Here is a 27066-nt window from a genome sequence, read left to right as displayed (position 1 = left end):
AACGATATGAAGGTAGCTTGCCAGGATTTATCACAGCTAGAAATCCTTCACGCTGAGGAGATCAGGCAAGGAGGCCCAAATCAAGAGCAGTTATACATATCATTAATAGATAAACCCTCACTTATGAGCAGGATGCAAAAAAAGAAAGGATTGCAGTGATTTTAAATAAAATTCGCCCTATGCACTATGAATACAGGGATCGGGGTGGTAGAGTATTGGCTTACCAATTACCAGATAAGAAATCTAAAGGGCAGATAAAAGTCATAAGGGGAGAGGATGGAACTATGTATACATCCCCCTCATCTAATAATAGATCAATTCTCCCAATTCTATCAGAGACTTTATACTCCGTCCTCCTCACCTGAAAAAACAGAGCTCAATATCTATTCAAAAAGCAGCAATCTTCCATGCTTGATTGAGGAAGAAGCTGCTCTTCTTCATAGCGATATCACTAATGAAGAGATTTTGACAGCCTTGGCCGCCCTCCGCTCGGGCAAAGCTGCAGGGGATGATACTTTGCCAACTGAGTATTATAAAACTTTCAAGAACCTTATCTTACTTCTGATTAGTGAGGTAATACACCAGATTGGGATTCGAATGGAGGTGCCTAACTCTTGGCATATGACCGTCTGAGTTTTCTCGGGGGGAAACCAGCTGATGACTGCGGATCATTCCGCCCTATATCTCTTATCAACTCTGATGCTAAAATGTTTGCTAAGGTTTTGGCTATTCGGCTAGCCCCTGTTATGCCCGGCTTAGTCTCGGATCAGCAACATGGTTTTATAATAGGTAGAGATACTACTACCGATGTTAATACAGCTATTACTGCCTTTGATGTTGCCAATAAGACCACACTTAACATAGGGATGGTGTTACTAGATGCTGAGGAAGCATTTGACTGTGTGGTATGGGAAGGTTTATGGGCTACATTAATAGCTATTGGGTTGGATGGCTGATATAGCAAATGGGTTCGTGCATTATACAGCAGCTCACAAGCCAAATAAATATATACCAACTTGCGTTCTGCTCCTTTTCAGATACACAGCGGCACTCGGCAGGGGTGCCCATTTTCACAATTGCTATTTGCACTGTATATCAAGCTGTTTATTAGATCACTTAACCGAAGTACCTGCATTCCTCTATTTATTGTTGGGTCACGTGAATTAAAGGTTACCACCCATGCTGACGACATCGCAGTTTTCTCTTCTGACTTGGTGATGGCACTTGCCTCAATTCAAGAGGAGGCGGGAAAATTCGAACGTTTTTCAGGTTACAAACTTTAAGCTCATAAAACGCAAGTTCTTCTTAACTTTCACCCGGCTGCACCTAAAGCAGGGGGTTGCAAGACCACAACTTATCATGGGGTGCATATCTCTTCTCAGGCTGAACAGATCTGGAGGCTTAATTATGAGCCATTGTTGCAGTCTGTCATCCAAAGTTTAAAAAAGTTGGAATAAACTTCCAATAATTGGCAGATGTAATATTATTAAAATGACTATTCTGCCTAAGTTTGTATATTTATTTCATGCTATCCCCTTACGGATTCCCAACTTTTATTTTAAGAAATTGGAAGGAACCTTTAATAGCTTTTTATGGGGATATAAGCAGGCACGCAGAGCTATTCGATCACTTAAGTTTCCCTATAATCAAGGAGGGCTTCAATTCCTGATTTTAAATGATATTATTAGGCGGCATTCACTGGACACCTCCAAAGCCTTTTGTTTACTAAGCATCACTATTTTTGTTTTTATCTTGTACTTGGGTTGGATACTAATATGTTTTTGTACAAAATTAATGACCCAAACTATTATAAAAGAGTTTGATTCAAGACAATTAGAGATGTAGTGTGCATATGGCACAGAATTTTAAACTATTGCTCGCTGTCCTCAAATGACTTAATGTGCGAATCTAACCTCCCTCTATTGGATAATTCTATCTTCCTGGAAGTATTCCATGATTCTGTTGGATGACATTGGGCAGGCTATGGGATTGAACACCTTGGGCAACTATACGATCTTAACGGTTTCGTACTTTCGCGGGTTTACAATCTGCGTATAACCTCCCGCAACAACTGTTTTTAAAAGTACTTACAGTTAAGAGACTATTTTTTAAGACGACAAATGATTCAGATACCACATAACTCTGACTTAATGGCATGTTTATTACATACTAATCAAAAATCATGAATTAGTATAATTTATCTACAACTTTGCCAATATAGGTGGGATGATAGTCAGCAACTGGCCAGCAAGTGGAGTCAAGCTTTTGGCATAGCCATTACTCCTGTAGAAATAACTTCCAATTTAGATACTTTGGATGGGGCCATTTACTCTACCAGTTTAAAACTGCAGCAATTTAGTGCTATCTGTATGTTGTACTATATACCTGAAAAGATCGCGAAATGGGCACAAACGGTACGGGGAGACGAGGGAGATAGGACGTTTTGCCCGAAATGCAGAATGGCTGCTGCTAATATCGTACATATGTTTTGCACCTGCCCTAAGATTGATATTTTTGGTGGGAAGTTGCTCAAGTTACTGAGAGTCGTTTGGGGTTTGATTTCTCTCCCATTCCAAAAGAAATTATGCTAGGTCACAAAGAGGGGGATAACCGGGGGTTGAGATCTCTCTTTTACATTATTTTAGTGGCAGCCCGCCTCTGTATTGCAAGAGCATGGATCTCGCCAAATCCTCCTGTCGCATTAGAATGGTAGGCAATCATGAAGGATCTCTATGAGAGGGAGCGTGCATTAGCTAAAGCCAGAGGTACGCGCTCACCTCTGAAATTGTACCGCATATGGAACTGATTTGTTCGATTCTATATACTAGATTAAGACTTAAAACTGATTTCTTTCTCTTTATCACTATTTGCTTTTTGTCTCTCTTCTCTCTTTCTACCGTTATAGAGATTGCAATGTATAAGTGCAATGCACGTGTATGTACTCATTTTTTCTTGTTACTTAATTTGAAGTTCTTTTCTTTTGTACGCTTTGGTTAAAACTAATTGAAAACTAATTTAATAAAAGTTACAAGTTAAATTAGTCAGCAAACTTGTAGCAATTATATTGTAGGAAGGGTGCATATTAATACAATATTGCAAACTTATTTTGTATCTTAGAAGGAAGAAAATGCAAAATAAAACTACATAAAGCAGGCAAAATATCATGAAGGCAGATTCCATTAAGAGTCTTCCCTATTCTAAATAAAGAAGGAAGGTGACTGTATCAGCCACTTGTATGGTATAGGGCAAAATATTAGTGATCAACCATGAAGTTCAGTAGACTTCAAAAGAGGTCTTCTCTCTCACCAAAGTGAGGACAGGGTCTGCAGAACTATTTTAAAGCACACATAATTAAACATGAAAGTAGATTCTAGATGGCTTTTCCATATCCGTTTCCACCAAATGGACCAATCAAGCACAATCATTCTCTGCGAGCAGACAATCTCCCTAGTTTCCTATTGCTGGACACTTCAGTACACATCTGTGTGACTTTGATGTAACCGCAGCCTGTTCTGCCTGGGACAGGAGAATCTCTCCTGCAATCACAATCTCTGTATCCGAAGCCAACTTCTACACATTACAGCTACCTATTATTTCAAGACAGTAAACAATGAGCCTATTCTAGCTGACGAGTGTGCAGATAAGGCACCTGCAGAGGAGGGAAAAACAAGACACTTGCAGAACATCTTAGAAACGTGAAATGTATGCAACTCGGGCTTTTCAAGTTTAGAAAACATGGCTTCCAGGCAAGTACAGTTAGCCCAAGTAAACAATATTGATTACATTTTCAATACATGTGCGACTCTCACTAGAAATATGTAGAGACAGCCACCTATTATTATTTAAGCTATGCAGTGCACATAGATTACCATGATTGTCATATAGGGTGCATAAAGGACGTGCAAGTGCATGAAGCACCACACTCGTGACTATGTTTGACTCTTTTGTTTGTATTTGAATTATTTTGTTCTTTTCCTGCACAAATGATGCATGTTTTATGTTTTTGTGTGAAAGGTGGGTTTCAATGCTCAAAGAACCTGTTATTCAATATCACTTTTTAGGTTTCGCTTGCACTGTGCTTGTGAAATTTATTGTGTTTAATATCAATCTTAAAAGGGACTTACATCTTGCCCTTACTTTTTATTGGTTTATGTGCTTGCCACTTACTTTTCCTCCATTTCCATTGCTGTCGCACACTATTTCCTGTTGTTCCATGTGCGTTTGCTCTTATTAGTGTCCCAAGCACCCCTTTTCAACTACCGAAATTCTTTGTGATGCTGCTTTCTTGATGTTGACAAAGGTCAGCATTCTAGAGTTTTTACTCTCCAGTGTGCACCTCGACTGCATGGCACATCCTGTTTGTTCAGCCCTCATCTTCCCGGGGCTGCACTAGAGTAAAAGCCACCCTGAAACCAGGAGCTGCGCACTTCGATCGCAATGGCACTTACCAGCCCCTCCGGGACAACGCACACTCATCAGTGCCCCAGGGCCAAAGCAGGGATTCACTCTAGTGCTAAAGCAGCAGAAGAGGCCAGCTATTGTTTTCTAAAGCAGCGCCTTAGCGGTACAGAAACAAGGCATAGCAGAGAGGCAGCTTTTTAATCACTGGTGGCTCAAGCGTTCTGCAACCTGAAGTATTTCTTGTGATATAGTCCCTGACTCTCCGTTTCACATGATTAGGTGGTGATGCTACAATTTGCCTATACCTGCCTCTTGTGTCAAGCGCAAGGCAATTCAGTGACTTTCTGTTTTTCTCTGTAATGAAATTTCTCATACTGTGTGTGTGTGCGTGTGGAGAGGTCCTATAATAGCATCTCTTCCTGCCTGGCTGCTATTTTCCAGATGGCCACTAGATGATACGAAAGAATTAAAGCCCTGGACTGGCAGGCACTTTGACTGCTGCCCACCCTTTAACATTGTTGGTCATTTCATGCTGGCAAGTCAGGGTCCCAGAGTGCGGGTGCATCTCACCAGCAGAAGTTTTGCACCTGGGGTGGAGTTACAGGCACCTGCATCCGGTTGGCAGAGGTCTCGGGCCCGCCAGTCACCCTCAAGCAGCCACAAACAGCACACATCAGGAGGTCCACCTGACTCCCACGTGACTGCGTAATGGAAGATAGTAAACATACAACCACACTCCTCTTAAAATTATGTGGGAATGAGTATTTTTCTGCCATGGAGGTACAAGTGACCTGCTAGGAAACACTTTGCTTTCATTTTCTGGCGTGAACACGGAAAGACTAAATGTAAAATGTCCTCCTGCGTATCCCTCTTTTCTCTTCCTTGTTTTTTATTCCCAGACATTCATAGTTGTGTATATTTCCTGTTAGAAGACATTATTCACGTACCCTACACTCTGCTATGAACATCGGCCCATTTCGGGTTACAGAACGATTGCTTTATTGAACTGACTCATTCTAACATTCCTGGCACAGCATGTCCCCCACAGATGCCCACATGCCCTGAAGTTCATATTCTCTTTGATGCCTGTATGACTTCTGCTGCATGTCCCCGTCCATGACCACATTGTGCATCTTCTACAGTACCCTCCTAACTCATTAATCTAATATGGCCCCATGTTACTTAATGAGGGATGCCCAGATAACTGTGGTACACCCCCTATGAATGGCCTCGTTTTGAATCCTGTGCAATGCTGACATGCCATTGGAGAGAGGATGTGGCCTAACAGCTAGGGCAGTCAACCAAAAATCTGAGGAACCAGGTTCGAATCTCGGCAACGACGTTCAACATCCTGTGAATTTGGGCAAATCACTTAATCTCCCCGTGCCTAAAAAGCACGCATCTGCAATGCAATAGGTCTCACATTTATGCAAGTTTGAGCTATTTGCATTGTAAATGGCAATGCCTTTTACTTATGTTTTGGTTTTAAAAACATAAATAAAAGGCATTGTCATTTACAATGCCAATAGCTTAAACTCTCGCAAATGTGTGACCCACTGCGTTCAAAATGATTGAAGGCATCAGCTGAGCTACCCCCTTCTGTCTCCCATGGCCCCTGAAGAGCTCCCCATTTTATACAAGTTAAATAAACAAGCTGGTGATCACAACTGCGTAGGAGAGACTCCCCTGCACTAAGAGAAACTCATTAAAGAAAATAGTGCTTTCAGACTAAAGAAGATGTACCGTGTAACAATCGAAGTGAAAGGGACAGTCTTCATGGGAGGTTACAAATGAAGAAAAGGCGGTACTAAGGAGGGACTAACAAGCCTAATAACCAATCAGAAGCCAGCATTTACGAACGACAATGACACAAGCCAATGACAAATATGAGCAGAGAGTGAGCGGGGTTTCAAGTGCATACTCCATTACATCATGGCTCGCAGAGCAGCCATGTGCTGCCCAGGCTCGACCTAAAAATGAATGTGTCCTTGTGTAACTCAACTGGTGCTTGTTAGAAGTGGGGGTCTCTAGTTGTCAATGGTTTGACCTTTGTCCAAGTAGGGACCCTTCTTCCTAATAAGGGGGATACACTTCTAACATAACCCCTGCTCACCCCCTTGGTAGCTTGGCACAAGCAGGCAGGCTTATCTCTGAGGCATTGTGTAAAGCATTTGCGTATACATACAGTAATACACTGAAAACACTACAAATAAACACCACGCCAGGTTAGAAAAATAAGTATTCTTTATCTAAACCAAAACAATAAAAATCCCCAATACTGTAATCAAAATATGACTTTTTAAAGGTAGAAACAGTTCTGTCCATAGCAGACTATAGATGTGACACTTTCAACACATAGGACCTCGGATGCATCACAATCACAAACAAAAACCGCCACAGGGAAGGTGATGCATCGGTTCCTTATGTGCAGGGAAGGTGATGCGTCAGTTCCTTATTCCAGGGGAGGTGATGCGTTGGTTCCTTACTGCCACGCAGGGGAGGTAATGCGTCGATTCCTTACTGAAGGGGAGATGATGCGTTGGTTTCTTACTGCATGGGGAGGTGATGCATCGGTTACTTACTGCGGCCCCGGTGTCCTTGTAGACTTGGCGCCCCGGTGCGATGCGTGTGCATTGGAAATGCGTTGGTTCTTGATGTGACAATGGCAACTGCGCTTCGTTGGTTTCTGCAGCGGCGGTCCCATGATGTGTTGGTTCTTGCAGCCACACAGCAGGGCCTGTATCGGAATCGGTGTGGTGATCTCGTACTCCGTAGATAAGTGCACTCGAAGCAGCGTGCAGTGATTTCTCCAGCTGCGGGCAGGCGATGCGTCAGTTTCTTAAGCGGCACGATGACTATGCGTGGAAATTCTTCTCACACGGCGGTGATGCGTTGGAAACAGGTGTGGATGCATTGGGCTTCTCTTAGTTGTGTCTCTTTTCCAGCTCTCAACAGCAGGTACAAACTATGGAGGCCCAGGATAGCAACAGGCCCCTCTTGACAGGTCAGAACTCCCAGCAAGGAAGTTCAGGGGAGCTGGGGGTGAAGTCTTTGTGTCCCTGACACTTTAGAACAGGAGGCAAGCTCTATTTTGAGCCCTTAGAGATCTTACTCAAGCAGGGGACACAGCACACAGCAGAGTCCTTGTCCTTTCCTCCGCAGAAACAGCCACTGCCGGCCAACCCCAGATAGCACACAGCAACGGGCAGTACTTCTCTTTCAGTTTCTCCAGCACTTCTCCTTGGCAAAGGTTCCTATTGAATTCCAGAAATGATCTAAAGTTCAGGGGTGTGGGCCCCAATTTTTATGGCACAAATTCCTTTGTTCTCTGGTGGCAGAGAAGCTCTTTGCCCAGCCAAAACCAGTTCTGTATCCTCTCTGGTACAGCTGCCCGGCAGGAGGTGGAGACCGCATTGTGTAAGGCAGACCAAGCCTATTCAAGTGCAAAGAAATCTCCTCCCCCTACTCTAAATGCAGCTCAGGTCTATTCAGCCCGGCCCTGACTCACTCAGGAAAGGCAGGACACACATCAACGCCAATGGCTGTCTGAGAGAATGCACATTCCCAGCCCCTGTCACTCCAAAGCCAGGCAGTCAATCCACAAACCAGCAGAGGCACACAAAATGTCTAAGCAAGAAAATACCCACTTTCTAAAAGTGATGTAAAAATCATCTTTACTAAAAGATGCTTTTTATATTCTGAGTTCAGGCATACTAAACTCCAACTTCCTATATTGTCCCAATGGGAAGTTATATTTATAGGATGTTATAAATAAAATCCCATTCTATCCTATGGGACAGATAGCCTTGCAATAGTGAAAAACGAAATACACTATTTTACTATGAGGACATGTCACATGTACAAGTCCTATCTTTCACATACACTGCACCCCGCCCATGGGGAACACTGAACCGAACCGAACAGAACACTCGCACTAGGCATTAGCCATGACTTGAGAATCCAACGGTATTTACCTAGTACTTCGTTGAAATCTCTTATTACAGAAACACCCGCCCTGAAGAAGCCCCAGGCCTATAGGCCATGTAGGGGGCGAAACACGTGTTGGCTGTGCCACCCCTCTCTCTTTATCCTTCATACCCACTCCTAAGTTGAGAGTGTAAATAAAGGACTTTTTCACCTCTGGATCAACCTGTTTTTGAATTGGAATTTGTTCCTCCAAGAATTAAAATATATCAATCTTGCCAAGACAAACCCTCAGAACCCCGCCCATGGGGCTACCTTGGGCCTACCTTAGGGGTGTCTAACATGTAAGAAAAGGGAAGGTTAGGGCCTTGCAAGTGGGTGCACTTGCCAGGTTGACATGGCAGTACCAAACTGTGCACAGACTCTGCAGTGGCAGGTCTGAGTTACATTTACAGGCTGCTCATGTGGGTGGCACAATCAGTGCTGCAGGCCTACTAGCAGCATTCGATTTACAGGCCCTGGGTACACACAGTGTACAGTACTAGGGACTTACCAGTAAATCAAATATACCAATCATGGAATCACCAATCCATAAACAAAATTCACAAGGAGAGTATATGCACTTTAGCATTGATCAGCAGCGGTAAAGTGCCCAGAGTCTAAAAACCAACAAAAAGAGGGTCTGAAACAGTTGGTCGAAAAGCAAAAAGTCTGGGGATAAACCCGCTGGAAATCCAGGTCCAACAGTTTTCATGTAAAGCGCTCTGATACCTGATACCTTCGGTTCAAGTTTGCGCTATATAAAACTCTGGAGAAAAAACAATGTGTATCCTGAGTGATGCAAACTTTGTTATAATCCACATGGTGTCTTTGTACTTCTTTAGTTCAAAAAGTAAGTTTATTAAGAAAACAAGTGATAAAGTACAGTACAATATGGGGGGGGGGGGTAAAGGAAACAAAAAGGGGAAACATAAAAGTTAAAAATATCATGTAAACATATCAAGGTTGGAATGAAAATGCAATAAAAACATCAACATAACCATAAAACATTACATTGCATGTAACAGTCATATAGAACATAGCATTAACCGCAGTATTAGAACATATTATAAAATATTAATATCTAAGAAATGGAATGTCATGGAGGCCAAGCAACCTCTTGCTGAGCAGGAGTTAAAGAAAAAGAGCATTTAGCGCTACAATCAATTTACTATGTAATACGTGACCATACAATAGAGCGCTTCATGGCTAGATGAATGGAATGAACACCAGCTGTATCCAATCTGTGGTGATAACACACTACATATCACCAAGCTTGGAAAGATACATTTGTAAAATATTTCCAGTTTTTTGTGATCTGTCGAAAGGCAATTGTCAACAATACGTCTACAATCTTGGTGCTGGAGGTATGATTCTCCCAAATAGGAGATAAGCTACCTAAAAATAGATGTATAGTAGAAAAATGGAAATTGGAGTTAAAGATAGTTAATTTGACCCCAAACAGATGTCCAGAAGTTAGGTAGGTGAGGGCAAGTGAAAAGCAGGTGTTTTAATTCAGCTAGTGGAGAGGAGCAGGACCAACAAGTGTCTGGTACTGTAGCATGCCATTTATGCAATACGACCGGGTGTATCAAAAGCCTGTTATAGATAAAAAATAACGTTTGCATAACATTTGCAGCTCTAGAAGTTTTCTTATTTTTTAACCATATTTTGTTCCATAGAGAAGAAGGCCAGACATTTCCAAGATCCTCATCCCAAGACAGTTCAACTTTGGTCTTTGATCTAACGATCTGCGAGGGTCGTATATGGGTATAAATATTGGCAGCTTTGGGAAATGAAAGAAGAAAGGCCATTAAATTGTCAGCCGAGGGAGTTGTTGGGTGTTTTTGAATTTGAGTATATGCAGTTAAGAGGGCCTGAGAGATTGTTATATTTGAACTGGAAAGAAGGGGGCAAATGAAAAAGACGACTAGCCTCAGAAAAAGTCAAAGGCCTATTTTGAGAAAACAATTGATGTGTCCTAATCAAACCTCTGTTTCTCCAGGATTTCCAATAAATAGGTTTCCCACCGATTAACATAGATGTGTTATGCCATAAAGAAGAGTTATGAAAGGAATCTCGATCGGTCGGAGAAGGGGATGGGGAAAAACCCAGAAGTTTACTAGTATATTTAAGAACAGGAGTGGATAAATATGGTGGTCTACGGGTAAAGGTAAAAAATTCCTTAAAAGAGAAAGGAGACAGAAAGGAACGTTCGAGTACTACCCACAAAGGACAATCCAATGATAAGTCAGAGAGCCACCTCGGAGCTTGGCAGTATATGTTCAGCGATAACTATGCAGCCACACTGCTCCTACCGTTTGATGGCCATTCAGCCTAGTCAGTGCCACATGCACAACATGGTCATCCTTCCTTCTTGCTTCAGTGCCAATGTGGTCAGTCTGCTCCTCTTCTGTAAATGACCCCCGGCGGTGCTTCCTGCCCACTGCTATGCCCAAATGAGCAGCAGTGACCTCCATATCATTGCAGTGCACTCATGACCACCTTGCCTGCTTCTGTTATGCCCATATAAGGGGACTCTTACTTTCTTACTAACCCTCTTTGGGCTCCGGAGCGATGTGCTGCTCTCTGAAAAGCACTTTGACGCCTTGTCAGGGGTCTTACTACTATGAGCTCTCAAATAACACCTTCTAGACTCTTCCCTCTTCTATCCCTACTTATCTTATTCAATCCAACTGACGGACCCTATTTCCCTATACTGACCATGAATTACCATTTAGGGGTTCCGGAGTAGCATGCTACTCGCAGAAAAGCACTTCGACAGCTCGTCAGTGATAGTAAGCGCTATAGAAATACAATAAGTCACAGTTTATTGAGAGATGTAATAAACCTTCCGTTAGTGTTTCCTATGCAATCCACCAACATCATGTGATTTAGTTATCAGAAGTGCACTCTTCCCTTGTTATTAGTCCCATTGTTGTGTTTTATTTTAAAGCAGGAATATTCCGCTATGGGTCTTTTTCAAGTTTTGGCGAGTAGTATAAGGAATTTTATCTTTTTGAGCAAGTCATAGTCTTTCCACCCTCCTTCCATGTCGATTGCTTGACCGCCCTCCTCCTATATCATAGCTCGCGTCCTCTTCTGGCAATACCCTGTTTCTTAACACCCCCGACCACTCCCCTCCGACTGCCGTCGGTTGCTAAAATCGATAAAACCTTTTCTTAGGATAGGTTATGTTGGAAGACACTATAATTGAACCACTGTTGTTCAGAACTAAAACATTTCTCCCGTTCCTTCTCTGATATTGAGCAAAGCAACTGTTCTATGAAAGCTAACAGTGCAATCACAGCCAGCAGATCTTGACCAGGAAAAGCTGTGCATTCCCACACTCAGAACCCTACACTTTATATTATAACCACGATTTCTCGCTACCTGAGTCATTAGCTGCAACCGGAGGGAATTCTGGGACTTGCAGTCTCTTCTTCCTGAGCGCTTGGAAAATATAAGCCCAACGGAATGTGTGACTCCTCTGTGTAGTCTATGTTCCACCATGGATGCTAGGGGATGACTATGAACATGGAAGCATTCCATGGCAGGTGTAGTGAGTTGTTTGCCATTTTTATTTTACTGAGGCCAAACTTTGATAAATTGCCACATTGCCAATCGGATAAGTTTTTGCTCTAGATTCTTCATGTTTGTTTCAAACAATTTGTTTGTCACTCCTTAATTATATTGTATCCCAAACAAAACAATGTGCCTGCAACACATGTAAATAAATGCATGTAACTAGAAGTAGGGGCGTTTCAAGAATAAGTCTGTAATTTGGCGAGGAGCTTTCTGTTTTGTTTTGGGTCACAACAATGTCGTCCTGCCCCTACTAAATGGAAGCAAACACCGAATTTAACAGATTGGTGCTGGGGTGTGTAGTCCACGCTGAAAGGAACCTTTAGCAAGTTTGTAGCACATTGATTCATTTTCCACGGATACACCGTTTGTCGGCAACTTGATATGAATTATACAGAACTGCTTGTTGCGAGAAACCTCACCAATTCCTGTTGGGTGAAAACAATGATAAATAGAAGCTTTCAAAAGAACCAAATATTTTAGTGCAAAAATCATGTGTTCCCGCCACAGACCCAGACCCTTCACACTCTTTATCACGCAGGTTTTATTTGCCAGAACCCTGCAACAGACAGATCTATTGCTAAGTTTTCCCAGCAGCATACATACAATGTTTGCTTTGGCTCTGGTAACAGACCGCTGAGCAATTGTAAATAAAAGCAGGGGCTGAGGTGTTCACTTTCCACTGTCATCCCTTTTCCCCCCAGCATGTGCTTTTGGACTTCTTCCCACCGCTGTTCTATGTACCTGCACATGCTTTGTCCATACTAGCGGGATACCACCTGGGCAGGAGTCCTTTTAGCAGGGGCATTCTCTAGTTTTAACTTTTCTGCCACCGTTTCCCTGTCCATGCGTCCGGTCTGTTTAGAAAAATCTGCCCACATGCCAACTCGAAGGTAAATTATTTTTTTATTTTACAAAAGAAACACGTCCGTCAGTCACGGAGATGGGCAACACGTGGATCGCCAATGAGCATACGTTGCGCAAACAGACACAAATAGGCTTTCTTATATACAGTACTTAATTGGAAATCAAGTGATGAAACTGAAACATAGGAGTGACAGAGGTGTAGGATTCTAAACCCATGAGAAAGTAAGCAAATAATAACCTTAAAACAAATACAGAAATGTAAACTCTCGCTGTTGAGTATGCTAAGCAGAAATTTCTCGTTTCAAGAGCCAGACATTTAAATGTGGTTATACAAATTCTGCTCATTTATTCAGCAAAATAAGCAAAATGTAAAATCACTAGGCATAGCATCCGCATTTTCCCCCTACATTAGCTATGAGCATCTAATGCCCTCTCCAATTTGTGCAACTTTATATGGGTTTTCTGCATGTGTACTTCAAGCAGGAATACATATGACAGAAGCTGAAACTTAGAAAGGAGGTGCACAACTCTGTCATGAAAAGAATGAAAAAGAATGTTGAAAATATACAAGAAATGCAAACTTGCATATGCTGACCTGGTTGTTTGTGAATCCTCACAGGCAACAGAGTGAGAGTAAAAACACGTTCTATATATGAAATGGAGATTCACTGATAGAGTCTTAGCTGCTCTGCTTTATTCTTTTGGTATCTGCAAGTCTTGCCTTACTCATTTGTGTCTAATATTTTACTTTTTAGGCCGACCTACCTAATCACGTCGCCTGCAGAAATTCGTCCTGGCCGAAATATAACTCTCGGAATTTCATTGCTTGCGGGTAATCAGTCTGAGGTCCGAGTGACTGCGGAAATAACACACGACAATGACACTGTCCTGCATGGTGAAGGACTGTTTATGACCGGTAAGATGGCCGTCAATCATATAAAATGCCCTATTCTTGTGCAGACACAGCTGCTAAATTGGCCCATGTAATGGGTGACCAAGTCAACCACTTCTAACTTTGTAACCAACATCAGGTTAAATTCTCGAACTTTTTGTCAATTTGTTTCTAGCACTTATGAGTTTTGAAGCAACAAGATGCAAAATATTGTTGGCTGAAAGGAATTGTATACAATGTCACACATTGCACTCTGCACATTTGCAGCTAAGCAAACACACAAAAAAAAAAATAAGTCACACTGTTTTATAAGTGAACATGTTTTTATCGATCGTGGAGTTTGTGTCTAAGGCTTGGTGAGTGGCTGAATGCAAGAATGGTAGTGGTTGGTTTAGTGATTGACTGCGTAGATGAGTGAGTGTGAATGAGTGCATAGATGGATGATTGGTGGACGGAGGACGGGGAGTGTGCATGATTGGGACCACAAACACCAGTATATTTATTTAACACTTTATAGTGTTCCAATGTAATTTTATGTTAGCATATTATGAGGAAGGAATCGACCCAGCACGGAGATGTACAGGGTTGATTTCCTTGATATGGCTCTAACAATTGAGTACTTCGGACTGCTACATGGGCTCTAGGGTGATGATAAACATCATTGTGGAATGCCTGGCCTGGTGGCCAATGTTCTGCTCGAAACCTAGCATCTGCATGGTGTGATCTTGGACACGCAATCTTTCATGGTTGTAGCTTTTCAAAACTGGGCGACACTGATGCTGTCCACAGCATAATGGTGATGGGTACAGGGAGGGTGCCATTCGAAGCTGGGTAATTGTGGTCCAAGTCAGAAGGAAGGAGGTGGGCACACAGGTGGTAGCATGAGACATGGGGAAGAATGGGAGGCAGGCAAGTGCCCTGTGTCTGATAAACAAAAATCTTTCTCCAGCCAAGGACTTGTGCTAACATCGTGTATTTTGTGTGTACATCTGTTTATTATTCTTAATTCTCCACAATTCCCCACAGCTGTAACATATGTCAACGTTTCAATTGCATAACGAGATATTTAGAGTATTTATACAAAACACTAATCAAAGCCTTTTGTTTCAAATATTGGTAAAACCGTTTTGAACTAAGGTATAAACAAAGGCTTACGGTTTCATTTTATGAATGACGAGTAGTAAGGGGCTTCCTCCCGAAACTCCATAGACCATGTCAAGACAGATCCCAGGGCCTCTGCTTTACTACAAAATAACAGTGATAGCAAAGGTAATAATTACTGTAATAAAATCTAAGTTCTTAAAACAAGACATTTCTGACAATGCTAGCTTGCCTGTCATAATTACCCCATAAAATGAAACTCTTTAATTTTCCACTTCCTACTGAAGCCATCAATAAACTTGAATTAGAATATACACCTCGATTTCCCACAGGACATAAATGAAGGGGATCCCTACCTCCATTTTTTATTTCCTAGTGATTTTGTTTCTTTCTGCTTTATTTAATTTCCTTTGTTGACTTACACAATAGTAATTTATTTTTTTGTGTTTTAAGATCCCACTGTCCTGTTTCAATTCTCTCTTTGGAGGCTTTATAGAGAACTGCTATAGGGTCAAATGTCTGTAGCCATGTTGTCTCTCCTTTTCTCAAACTGACTGCTCCAGTGTGTTTTCCTCTGCAGGAGACCTGGATCATAAATCCCATGAGAGGTGTTCAAATTAATTCTGCACTTATCAACAGAAGGCTAGGTTATATTTGGCTGTTGGGACCATGTATATGTGTAACATCTTAGGGTGCTCTATATGTTAAGTGATAATCAGAAATACACTCTCCTATTCATTTCCCTGTATGCCCCCATCACGCCGCCACTGAATTCATTATAAAGCCAAGTGCCTGGCTCTGCTTCACATAACAAGCTACTTTGTGTTAACTTTCCCTGGGTGAAGCTTGTTCCAGCATGTCTGCCTGTTGTCTGAGAAGATCAATACCTATACAAATGACAGTGATGCACTGGATTTCTCTGTACCTAAATATTTAGTGTGGCCGTCGTACAAAATCCTCCAATTGACTTATGGACGTTTGTTTGTAGACTGAAAGCATATGAAAGGAGCTAACATTTGCAAAGAATTTCACTTACTGTAAAACTAATGCGGCTCCACAAAAACAACAGAGAGGATGGAATCCAAACCATGAAGGTTTTATTAGCATGAAAATCAAGATAAATATATAGTCTGAATTTGTATATTATGAAGAAGATGCATAATATAACTGCATACAGAGCACAACATATAAAGTAGATTGGTTCAATAAAGGAATTTCCCTATTATAATATAAGCATTGATGGGGGCAAGGGGAAGCTCAAAGAAGAAGGTGTGCGCATCAGAAGAACTAAATTATGATTCTGTGGATAGAAACAAGTGTGGAAGAAGTTTTATTTTTGTTTGGAGTCCATCTTGTCTTTCTCTCAACCTATGATACTCAAGTGATGATAAGCCTGCAAAATGTGAGCAGAGGCCGGATAAACTGGTAAACTAACTGTAGGAAGGTAGGATCCTTCTGCATCGGTACCCCCACTTTTTGCCTGGTACTAAGCTGTGTTTTGACTAGTCTGACTGGGAACCCAGTCTACCTGCTTTCTCCCTAAACTGTACTTGGGTACACTCCAGATTGGATACTAGGGTACCCTTGTCAGTCCCTAGTATATGGTACCCAGGTACCCAGGGCATAGGTACCCCAGAGGTCTCCCATGGGCTGAAACACGTATTATGCCACCCATGAGAGACCATGAAAAATGGAAATACAGGCCTGCCATTCCAGCCTGTGTAAGTTGGTGCATGCACCACTTACTAAAGCTATAGGTTTACTATATCTAACGGTCACTGCACTTAAAACCTGTAAGTCACCCCTGTAGCAGGCCTTTACAATCCTGAAGGCAGGGTGTTTGATTCTAAGTAAGAGGGTGCCCCAGCATCCGCTCGACACCCCTACAGCCTAGGGGGTCCATTCTCCGGGAGTTGCCAGTGAAGCATCCATATGCTATTATAGAGGGGCATTACTTGACCGCACGATAACCATCTTGAAAACGGCTGAAACGAACCCTATTGTGTTCGATGTCAAATGTGTTGGAATCATACCCCCACACTATTACTGGTGTGGGAGGCATGATTCCACCCACCAGGAGAGCCCTCCGTGGGACCCAGTGTTCCCGGTACCAGCCATCTAGCCCCGGACTGCACCAAATGGTTGCTGCCGACCAGAGACACATTTCTGCCCACCTGCTGCTGAGCCAAGCTCGAGCAGGGCAAGGCAGAACAATAGGCATCCTGTCACAGGGAGGTGTGACCACCTCCCACACATGATTTAGTCTATTAGGACAGGGTGGGTGCGCTTGCAGGTGCCTGAAAGTCTGCATGAGGGGCACATTTGGTGTCCATCTGCATAGTCCGTTGGCTCCCGCTCTGGCGCAAAACTGGACAAAGGACATGGGAGTAACCTCCCCCCTGTCCAGACCCTCCCCTGGGGAGGGTCCCCTGAATCTTTTCAACCCTCTCCTGTGGGTACTTAAAGGCTTACCTTGCTGTAGGACCTTAGATTCATCGTGGACAAGATTCAGGACTGAAATCACTGTACTTTGACCGTCTGGGCACGCTGGATTTCACTGGACTTCGTTTGGGCCTGACTTCATCTCCCTCTCAGTCTGCTGCATCGTCTGTGCCTGTGCACCATTCAGAATTCGTACAGGACCTGTGGAGCATCCAAGACACCTGAAAATAATCTCCCTTGGAGTGAAGGAGTCACTCCCCTGCATTCGCAGGCACCACAACACTGCTGACTGGTCTCTTGATCCTGAGCTCCTACGGACTCCGAACGGTTCAACAACACAGGAGATGGTTTTCTACATCCCTCAAAACCCGAGCTGCCCTCTCACTCCGTTTGAGGCCAGAATCCCTTGTGGGGGCTGCAATACCCAAACCCCTGTGTACCACGTACTTTTACAAGTTCAAATGCTTGTTGGCAACTCTGCAGTAAGTGCATTGGGCTCCAAGTAGCCCCAACTTCTGGCAACTTCTCCTGCACAGATCATCAACCACATCGCACTGTGTTGTCCGTGGCCTGTTTTATAAAGCTGCTTGAGGTCCTCTCGCGACTCCTGTGCCTCCGGCCTGTCAGTCCAATTGAGGGTCATCTTTGATTTGTTTGGGCTCCCATGATTGCTCGGGGCTCCCCACAGCTGCAGAGTCAAGGTCACCATCAACTATCCTGAAGCAACGGACATCGGAGAGCATTCTTCTTCCAAGTCTCGTGGTCACTCCCGAGTGACATAGACACTGCCCCCTCTGCTTTCAGGTACTCTTCATCAAGAATCCACATTTGAATTCCTACAGACACTTTCTCCTCTTCCAACAGTGGCTCTTTCCTGAAGTCCTCTATTGGGTTCGACAGCAGTTTCCGACACCACTTCACACTTGGGTACTTCGGTATCCATGGGTGGGCGGCTCTCCAACCTTCTGTCTTCCACAGGGTTTCTTCAGGGTCCACTGAGAAGGGCCCCTAATGTTTAAAATTACAACCGCGACTTGCACGTACAGCTGGGGCCAAGTGCTGGGAGCGAGATCAATTATGTACAGCATGCTTCGTGCCCTACTTAATCTTCTTCTAGAAGAACAACCCTACTTTCCTTCGGGAGCCTTGGCCCTAGGGAATCTTCGGTTATTCAATAGAGTTCAGTTTTTAGACACAGTTCGTTATAATGATTGTGAGCGACTAAGGGATTTAAATCTCTCACTGAAATAGCCTTAATCAAGGAGGTTTTGCAAGCACTGTTCTTTGATCCCCTCGCTCTGCTACTTTAGGATAATCAAGAGTTTGACTGTGATGGGAGTGGTGTGGTGCAGCGGCCAGGGTGGCTGACTCCAGAGTGCGGGGTTCACGGTTCGATCCCCGGCGCCAGAGGCAGATCAGCTCAGCATCAGTGACTCTGGGCAATAGCTCACTTAATCTCCCCGATGGCCCCCAGCTCCTTGAGACCCTTACAGGTGATTAGTTTGCACTTTACAAATACCAGGTTATTGTGATTCAGTGGTTGCCATCCCTGCTCCTTCAGCTGTATGTCTCACTCGCTGGATATGGGAGGCATGTACCCAGGGAGGCAGTCCACCACATTTGACAACTGTGCTTGCGGCCAGGATCACCTGGAAGTGTCCATGCTAAGGGGGCTCCAGGCACAACTTCCTGACATGCTTCTTCACCAGGACTCCGTCACCAGGACTAAGGATGTGGCACTGCTTCTGATGCAGCAGGGCAGTTGCAGCTTCAACCTGGTGAGAGGCAGAATGCACCGCATCATCCAGGCCTGTACAGTAGTCGTGAACCATATCATTTGAGATATTCACAAGTGCATTTCAGAGAGGTAGACACACACACTTTTGTCAGCTTGGACTTCAGCATCGCATTAACCTGTTCAACTATGCCAGAAGCTTCAGGCTGGTAGCTACAGTGCAGTCATTGTTCAACCAACAGATTAGCTGCAGTTAGACTGTCATTCCTCCTGGTTGGGTAGGCTTCCACCCAATGGGACGAAAATACACACTCTAACTGGGACATCGCAGGACATTGCATACAGGCATTTCTAAAAAATCCAGCTGATCTTCCTATGTGACTCCTGGTAAATGGGGTCCTTCTCCCTACAGTCAATTAATTGCTAGTAGGTAACACAGCTATGACAAAGCTTCTTGACTATTACTCTGAAATGGGGGTTAAACCAATTTTACCTAAACAGCCACTGCATTGTGTCACTCCCTATGTGTGCATGGCTATGAAAATGCCTGGCCACAAGGAACAGGCAGCTTTCTGGCAGCACGGGTCTTCCATCTGGTCAAACCAAAATCTCATCTTCATTCTTTGCACAGCCTGCTCTAACCCAGCCGTGCTGTTCAGTCTCTGTCACTTCTTCCTTCAGCCTCTTGACTTCTTTCCCTCATATCCGCAATAGTCAAGAACGTATTCAAATTGATCTTGTTTTAAGATTCATTAGAATATTCCCTGTTAACTGCACAGGAACCATGAGCACAACATTGGACTACTTTGTCGGAATACCGATTTCCAGCTGTAACCTAGTCATTGCCACTCCTGTGTGCTGCGCATTTAACCACCGCAATCTCTCTTGGCATACAATGGTCTCATTAAATAGCTGCCATTGCATATAGGAGAGCCAGATAATGTCATGAACCCTCTTTGTGACCACAAGTGTCCAAAGTCATGAATGGCAGCATAGCAATGTTACCTATGAGTGAAAATAATGATTTTCAATTTTTCTGAGACCCAGCAAGCTCTACAGGGCTTGAAAAATCCAAAAAATGGTTCTAGTCCTGCAGGTCTAGTACCTTGAAAAATCTCCTTGACCCAACTGCAACCTACTTGACCTCCGACTCTGAAAGCGGAGCAAATGTGACGAGATAACAAGATTTAAAGGCATCTTTATTGTTCATTAACTTTGTGAGCAATAAAAATGCCTTCAAATCTTGTTATCTTGTCACATTTGCTCCGTTTTCAGAGACAGAGGACAAAAAGTTAGTTTGTCTTCCCACTCGCCAGAAAGGGTGAGTAGGACCTAAAAACAGCTTGCCCTCGTTAAATTTAGCTCACATATGCGAGCGGTCAAGTGGATTTTTCGAGCCCTGCTCTAGTAAGAGCGATCAATTTGTCCACTTGGGCAGAAGTGACACCATGGAGCAAGGAGGCTCCCACCACACCTTCTATAGTGCACATAGCATAAGCAGCTCTCAAATCTCACCATCATCTTTCAAGCAAGAGCTGTTCACAAACAGTACACAATTATACTTTGCAAGGGGTTCATTCTGAATATCAGGTCTTGGCTTTGTGTACAGTTCAGTGACATTGAGACAGTTATGCTCAGCCTCTCCCCCATCATCTTCAACTTCGGGCAATAGTAATAGTGTGGCAGGATTTAGATTTGAGCAACTCTTTAGGGTAATGTTCTCTGCTGCAAGTATAATTTGTTCATACTTTGTAAGGCAGCTATTTGTCAGTTGTTATGTCTTAGTATGAGTGAGGAGTACTTCTATGTAGTGCTGGACCATAAGGGATAGCCCATTACTGTATTCTTACTTTTCTCGATGCTGACACTCACTGACGAGACTGCGTTAAAGCAACTAGGCAGTCAGACAGCTACAGGGTCTAATGTGACTGATAAATAGGCAAGAGTTCTTCAGGAATCACCATGTATTTGAGTAGCACTGAGAAAGTGCAGCCCTCCCTCTCACTCTGAAATAGTTCAAACTCTTCACTGTAATCCGGCATTCCCAGAACCATGGCAAGGCAGAGACTCTCTCTCAACTGATGCTTTCATTGTCTCATGGTACCGGATCAGATTCATTCTTGTGTGTCAACATCTGTAGAGGCTTCGCCACTAGGGAAAATTTGGGTATCCACAGACTACAGTAGACCACCATTCCCAAGAACATCTTGACTTATCTCTGCGTAGTGAGAGGGTTAATTTTCAATATGGCTGAAATTCTCTCTTGTCACACCCTCCTTACTCCCTTCTCAATGCGATGTCCCAGATATAGGACTTTTTTCTGACAATACTGCAACTTACTCGGGGATACATTATGCCCAATTTCAGCCAGATAATTTAACAGAGCAATGGTGTCTTATATATATGCCTCTTGCGACATTGACGCCACCATCAGATCGTCAATGTACTACATCAGGACTGAATCATACCGTAGCTTTATAATCTCCAGATACTCTTTCAAGATCTGGTTACAGAGGATGTATGATTATACAACACATTCCATTGCAATGCATGTATTTATCACGCATGTGTTACAATGCGAATGCCATTACCACGCATAACCTTTAACACACATTTTTTTACAATGAATATGTCCTTACCACGCATGCCTATATAACATATTTCGTTGTAAAAGCATGAAGGTTTAAGGCATATGTGTGGTAAAGGTTTTGCCTGACCCCTTCCCTGAGCACTAAAACTGGGCCCTGGCTCACCCCCATCCCTGATAACTGACTCTCTCACAGAGTATTTATACTTCAATTAGTATTCAAGCTTTAGTATTGTGCTGGAGTGCTTATGTGATTAAAATTGGAGTTCCTATGAAATTAAGAACACCAATTAATGCTTATGCAATGTACAAATACATTTGTCAAACACAATGCCATCCAACAAGTCATGCTTCCTTCATGCTAATACTCACAGAAATAAACATGGTGTGGGAGTAGATGAATTGCACCTGAACAAGGAACCTTAAGTTGCTTTGGTCTGCACTGTACCCCCCTCTCATTGTAAGTTGAACGGCCCGCAGCCCTTATAAAAAAAAGTACCCCTCCCCTGAGTCCTCAAAAGCAGACCTTTGTGCAACTCCCTTAGCACTTCTAAAAAATACTCCTTCCCTGCTGTAAGCCTTAAAAACGGACCACTGAGCAACCCCCTTTTGGCCCCCAGCCCTTTTTAAAAATACACCCCTCGCCCCAATCCCCCTTACCTCTCCGCGATGACCAGGCAGCTCTTCTGAGGTGCCACACATGTTGTAAAGAGGCAGGGGCATCTTCATTCCTTCTGACGACTATAGCCTTCACCACCCTTACCACAGATATGCCATAACCACCAGTACCACACACATATCTTTACCACGTAAGTAGTGGTAAAGGCAAATTTGTTGTCAACAAATGTATGGTAAAGTCTATGCGTGGTAACGGTGCATGCGTTGTAACGCTTGTGTAGTAAAGGCTATGCGTGGTAGCAGCCAAGTTGTAATGGCTGTTTCCTGGTTAAAGATCCAGGGGCTTTCGGTAAAACCCTTGTGCAACTCTTCAAAATGTCCGAATTCTATTCTAGAATTGGAACACAAAAAGAGATCGAATCACTTTGTTCAATGAAAAAAAACGCTTGACATAAATAAATAACTGAGAACCATTCAGCTTCATGGGGATTCCCCAAAAATATCATGCCAGGATATTATTAATCTTTCTAGTGTCCTGAAAAATGCAGTACTTCCGGCTATATTTCTGCATGTTCACAATAGGGGAATTGCATGGACTCCCCAGAATTTCCATCAAATCCCTTGTTGTATCATGGATTCGATCACTGGCAATATCCTCCTCGCTGTTTCTGGTGTGCGATTATACTGTGACATTCGAAGATATTCAGCGTTTGGTTTGATGGTAATTTTGACAGGTTGTACACCTTCTATGAGTCCATGTCTTTGCCCGAGAAATCCCAGACTTCAGACTTGACAGTATCTTTTAAATTTGAAGGCAAATCTTCCACATTCATCAGGGAAACAAGTCCAATAGCTGTTCCTTGCTTTGCAATTTGAAATCAGCATCTTCATCATGAGTCTGGAACGCAACACCCTCCAGTGTACAATAAATTGGACAATTTAACTTGCACTATAGGTCTTGACCTAACAAGCTGAATGGACTGAAATCGCATACCTCGAATTGGGGGTCTTTCCCAAAGGAACTTCTTTTAACTGGAACGTTTACTGACACATCTGCAACACCTACAACAATTTTCCAGAGAGGGGTAAGTTTGGGACTTCCTCTTTTCTAACAATGGAACCGGTAGCAATAGTCTTGATCACGTCACCTTGTACAGATGGGCCACTTTAGTCTACCTCCGAGACTGCGCCGAGAAGGCAATCACCCTCCCCCCCCCCCCCCCCCCCCCCCCTCAGGCACAGCCATGGTAATTGGTCAGGCCCATAGACTTAGGAGGTATTAAAGACTGAGAACTGTTGGAAAGGGGCTTGATTCACAAAGGGATTCTTATTAGTTCTAGGAACCTGGTCCACATTGAACCTTGGGTTATCCACATTCTGAGGTACCATCAAGGTTTTGGGAACTTGCATCATCAGGACTTGTGACATGGTAGGATTATGAGGTCTCTGCATCAGTACACTTTGCATCTGTACAGGATTAACATTTTTCATTTGACCAACACCAGACATTTGACTCTGGTTGAGCCTACATTCCTTCTTTCAGTGGCCCAACTTGTTGCAAAAATTACAGGAATTTAACTGCTTCATTGTTGCCACAGCTATTGGAACACCCTAACCTCTATCTTGTGGAAAATCATTTCTATGCTGCATCATCTCTCCTTTGCCTTGAAACTCAATTCACTGCATTCCGCTACCAGCACCATTTCCCACAAAGGGGCCATTCTGAAATCATTTCTGTGCACGCTTAGTTTGAGCCAGTGTGAACTTTTCATTAAGCCTTTTCTGTATCATCTCCTGCTCATTGCTCCAGAACTTAGCATATCAAAGTATCCAAACGCTTACTTCGCCAACATATCACGTGCTGCTGAATATGCAAGATAATTTTCGTTCGCAACTCAAGAACAAACTGTGACACAAAGTTGCTCACATCATAGTTTAAGGAAAGTTGGCACTGCTATGCTTTCGAAATACCTACAACAAACACTCATAATAAGCATGCATCTGGGCATACCCTTCCCACTTAGGGCAACAAAAGCAAAAAGAAGAAATGATGGATGTAATGCTGAACAAATCAAACATTCATGCCCAATCATAGATCTGGGTTTAATTCATCGTTTTTTTGCTCACCACCCCTTCCAAGTTTGGACCCAGCGATATGCAAATCAGTCTTGACCCTGCTCCCCATAGAAACAGTCCATTCAGAACTGCCAAGCCAGGTCCTCCCTGTACTGGAGACCAGCATCCTGGGACCGGTTTCAATACAGGCCCAGGGCACATGTAATGTCCTTTACTAGGGGCTTATAAGTAAATTAAACATGCCAATTGTAGATGAATCAATATTACCATGTGTAGGGGAGAGAGCACAAGCACATAAGCACTGATTAGCAGTGGCAAAGTGCGCAGAGTACTAAAGCAAGAAAAAACAAGGTCAGAAAAATGGAGGGAGGCAGGCAAAACATTGAGGGAAGACCACCCTAAGGATGTCAGATCTTACAACACCCAACTACAACTGTCCTTTATTCCTACTCTAAAACATTTCCTCAACATTTAGCATATGCTAAGCCTCATACTGTGCTGGCCTATATGGGGGTTTGATGCCATATAACATTTTTCTCAAGATCTCGATTATGTTCAGTTTAAAAATACCATATCAAGGAAACTGGAAGGGTGCTTCTTCCTCAGTAATGTTCTTCTATTGGTTAAGCCAAATGCAGGTGTGAAGGCCAGCATTAATGACGATGTATTGACCTAGAGTTCCTTCAGGAGGAGCTTCCTCGCCCCCTCAGGCAGGAACTCTCACATTGCCACTCACAATATCTCTCATTACTCTAAAACATTTCATTTTTTTAATCACTCTGTGAGAAACTGGGTTGTTACTTGAGTGAAACCTTACCCAAGCAACAGCCACAATACCTGTGAGGGTGTACCACAATAAAGTCCCTAATTTAACCTGTTCTTAAACCTCTTGTAGCTTGATACAAAAGCAGTTAGGGTTAACTTAGAGGTTATGTGTAAAGTATTTATGCATCACACAAACAGAATTAAAGTGAAACCACAATGCAAGAAAAATCCTATACTCATTTAGAAAAATAGAGTAACATTTAACAAATTATTTGACACCACAATGACAAAAATAGTATCAGAACCGTAAATATGCAATTTCAAAGCTTTCATCTAAGTATTGCACCTAAAAGCACACAGTGGCTTTTGCGGCTACCTAGTTGTTCGAGCAGTGCTTAATTTGTGAAAAAATAAGTGCCTGGGCCCTCGTCAGGAGGATATTGCAGCTTGCACCATCCCATTGCCCCTACCAGCACTGCCAATGTCTGTACCAACACAAATATTAAGCATCGCACCTCCAATAGAAATGGCTTGGAAGGCAGGTTTTAGCCATTTTCACGTTATACTGTATTAATAGGCAACTGTTGTACTTCTCTCTATGTTAGACAAACAGCACCACCCTGTGGTGGACTGTCAAAAGTGCACTTGTTGACAATTAAGTTCAGGTGCCGAGTACCGGAAAGTACCAGCTTAAATTAAGCACTGCATGCAAGACTCGGTGAAAGTCATACTTTCAGGCTGACTGCGATTGAGTGCAGGCCATGTAAAGGGACCAGGTTGGTCACACTAAAAAAGTTGATTCTAAAGTCTGCGGCGAGGAGTCCAGTTCCTTGGGGTGAGGACCAGGAGGAGCAGAAGGTTGTTGCTGTAGCGCGAAGAGCAGGCCGGGTAACACGGAAACGCGGATGGTCGTTGCTGCAGTGCGAAGATCCATCAGGCATCACAGTCTGATGTTACAGGAGCTTCACATTGGCGCTCCCATCAGGCTGTCAATGCTGTAGTGCGAAGTGCAGATCTTGTGTTGCTGGTGGTCACTGTATTGCAAAGAGTCAGGGTAACCACAGCTTCACATTGGCGGTCGGTGCTGGAGGCAATATCTTGGCAAGAGCAGGCCCATTTCTTCAGCATTTCTTTTTTCAGGAGATGTTCAAATGAGGCCACATCAAGGATCCACAACCTGAGGGACCCCTCTTGGGGATCAGGATTTCAGTTCAGCAGAGGCCAGCAGGGGTCATGCAGGTCCGGTTGCAGGTCCAGGCAGATCTGCTGGGTAGTTGCAGGGAGTGCTCTGGAGCTTCTTGTGTCCCTGTACTTCAGAACAGTAGGTCAGGCAGCTGACCCTTGGTGTCAATTCAGCCTTGGAAGAAGGGTGCAGGTCCAGTCTTCCTTCACAGCAAGACCGACAGGCTCCAAGCAACAGGGCAGTTGAGCATCCTTTTTCTGTAGTATCCACAGGTCCATGGGTGTACTGAAGAGTTAGTCGGAGCGTCCCGGTTTTATGCCTGGTACCCACTTTGAAGTGGGATAAGCTTCTGGATTTTCACCCTACAGTTGTGTCTGGGATTTCCTGTCTCCCTGCCCTGGTTCTAGTCTGGCTGGTAGCACAATAGGCTAGTGTTAAGTTCTTTGTGTGTGAGCTGAGCCAGTGCCTTTGAAGTTCAGGTTTGGAGATGATGGCTCCGCCTCACCATCTTGCCCAAGATGGCCCATTCTACCAACATTCAGACCCTCTATTGTGATGCTGTTTAGAAGGAGTAAACGAAGACCAACTACTTTTAGTCATATGACCTAGGAAACAGGCTGCATTTGCCAAATGACTGGGACAAGAACATGTAAACCTTCTAAAAGTGGCATTTTCAGAATTGTGATTTAAAATCCAACTAAACCTTTAAAGAGGGTTTTAATTTACCATTCCTCAAACACCAAACATGACTTTCCTACCTGCTCTCAATCAAACGTTATCCATGCAAGGCTCCTGCAAGGGGATCTCTATTCCTCTCTAAAAGTGCAGGCGGGTGCTGCTTACACTGTGAA

At 43.4% G+C, this 27066-nt stretch overlaps 1 protein-coding gene across 1 annotated transcript in view; it reads left to right on the top strand.

Annotated features, from left to right (window-relative positions):
* Nucleotides 1-27066, top strand: part of CD109 (CD109 molecule) — a 750032-nt gene that overhangs the window by 45667 nt on the left and 677299 nt on the right. Inside the window, exon 2 of the mRNA XM_085610953.1 lies at nt 13572-13732. Coding sequence (XP_085467079.1) covers nt 13572-13732 — 161 coding nt within the window. The remainder of the gene's footprint in view (nt 1-13571; nt 13733-27066) is intronic.

The sequence above is a fragment of the Triturus cristatus genome, chromosome 6 (genome assembly GCF_964204655.1).
Source record: "Triturus cristatus chromosome 6, aTriCri1.1, whole genome shotgun sequence".
Classification (NCBI taxonomy): domain Eukaryota; kingdom Metazoa; phylum Chordata; class Amphibia; order Caudata; family Salamandridae; genus Triturus; species Triturus cristatus.
This window is presented reverse-complemented; position numbering and strand designations above follow the sequence as displayed.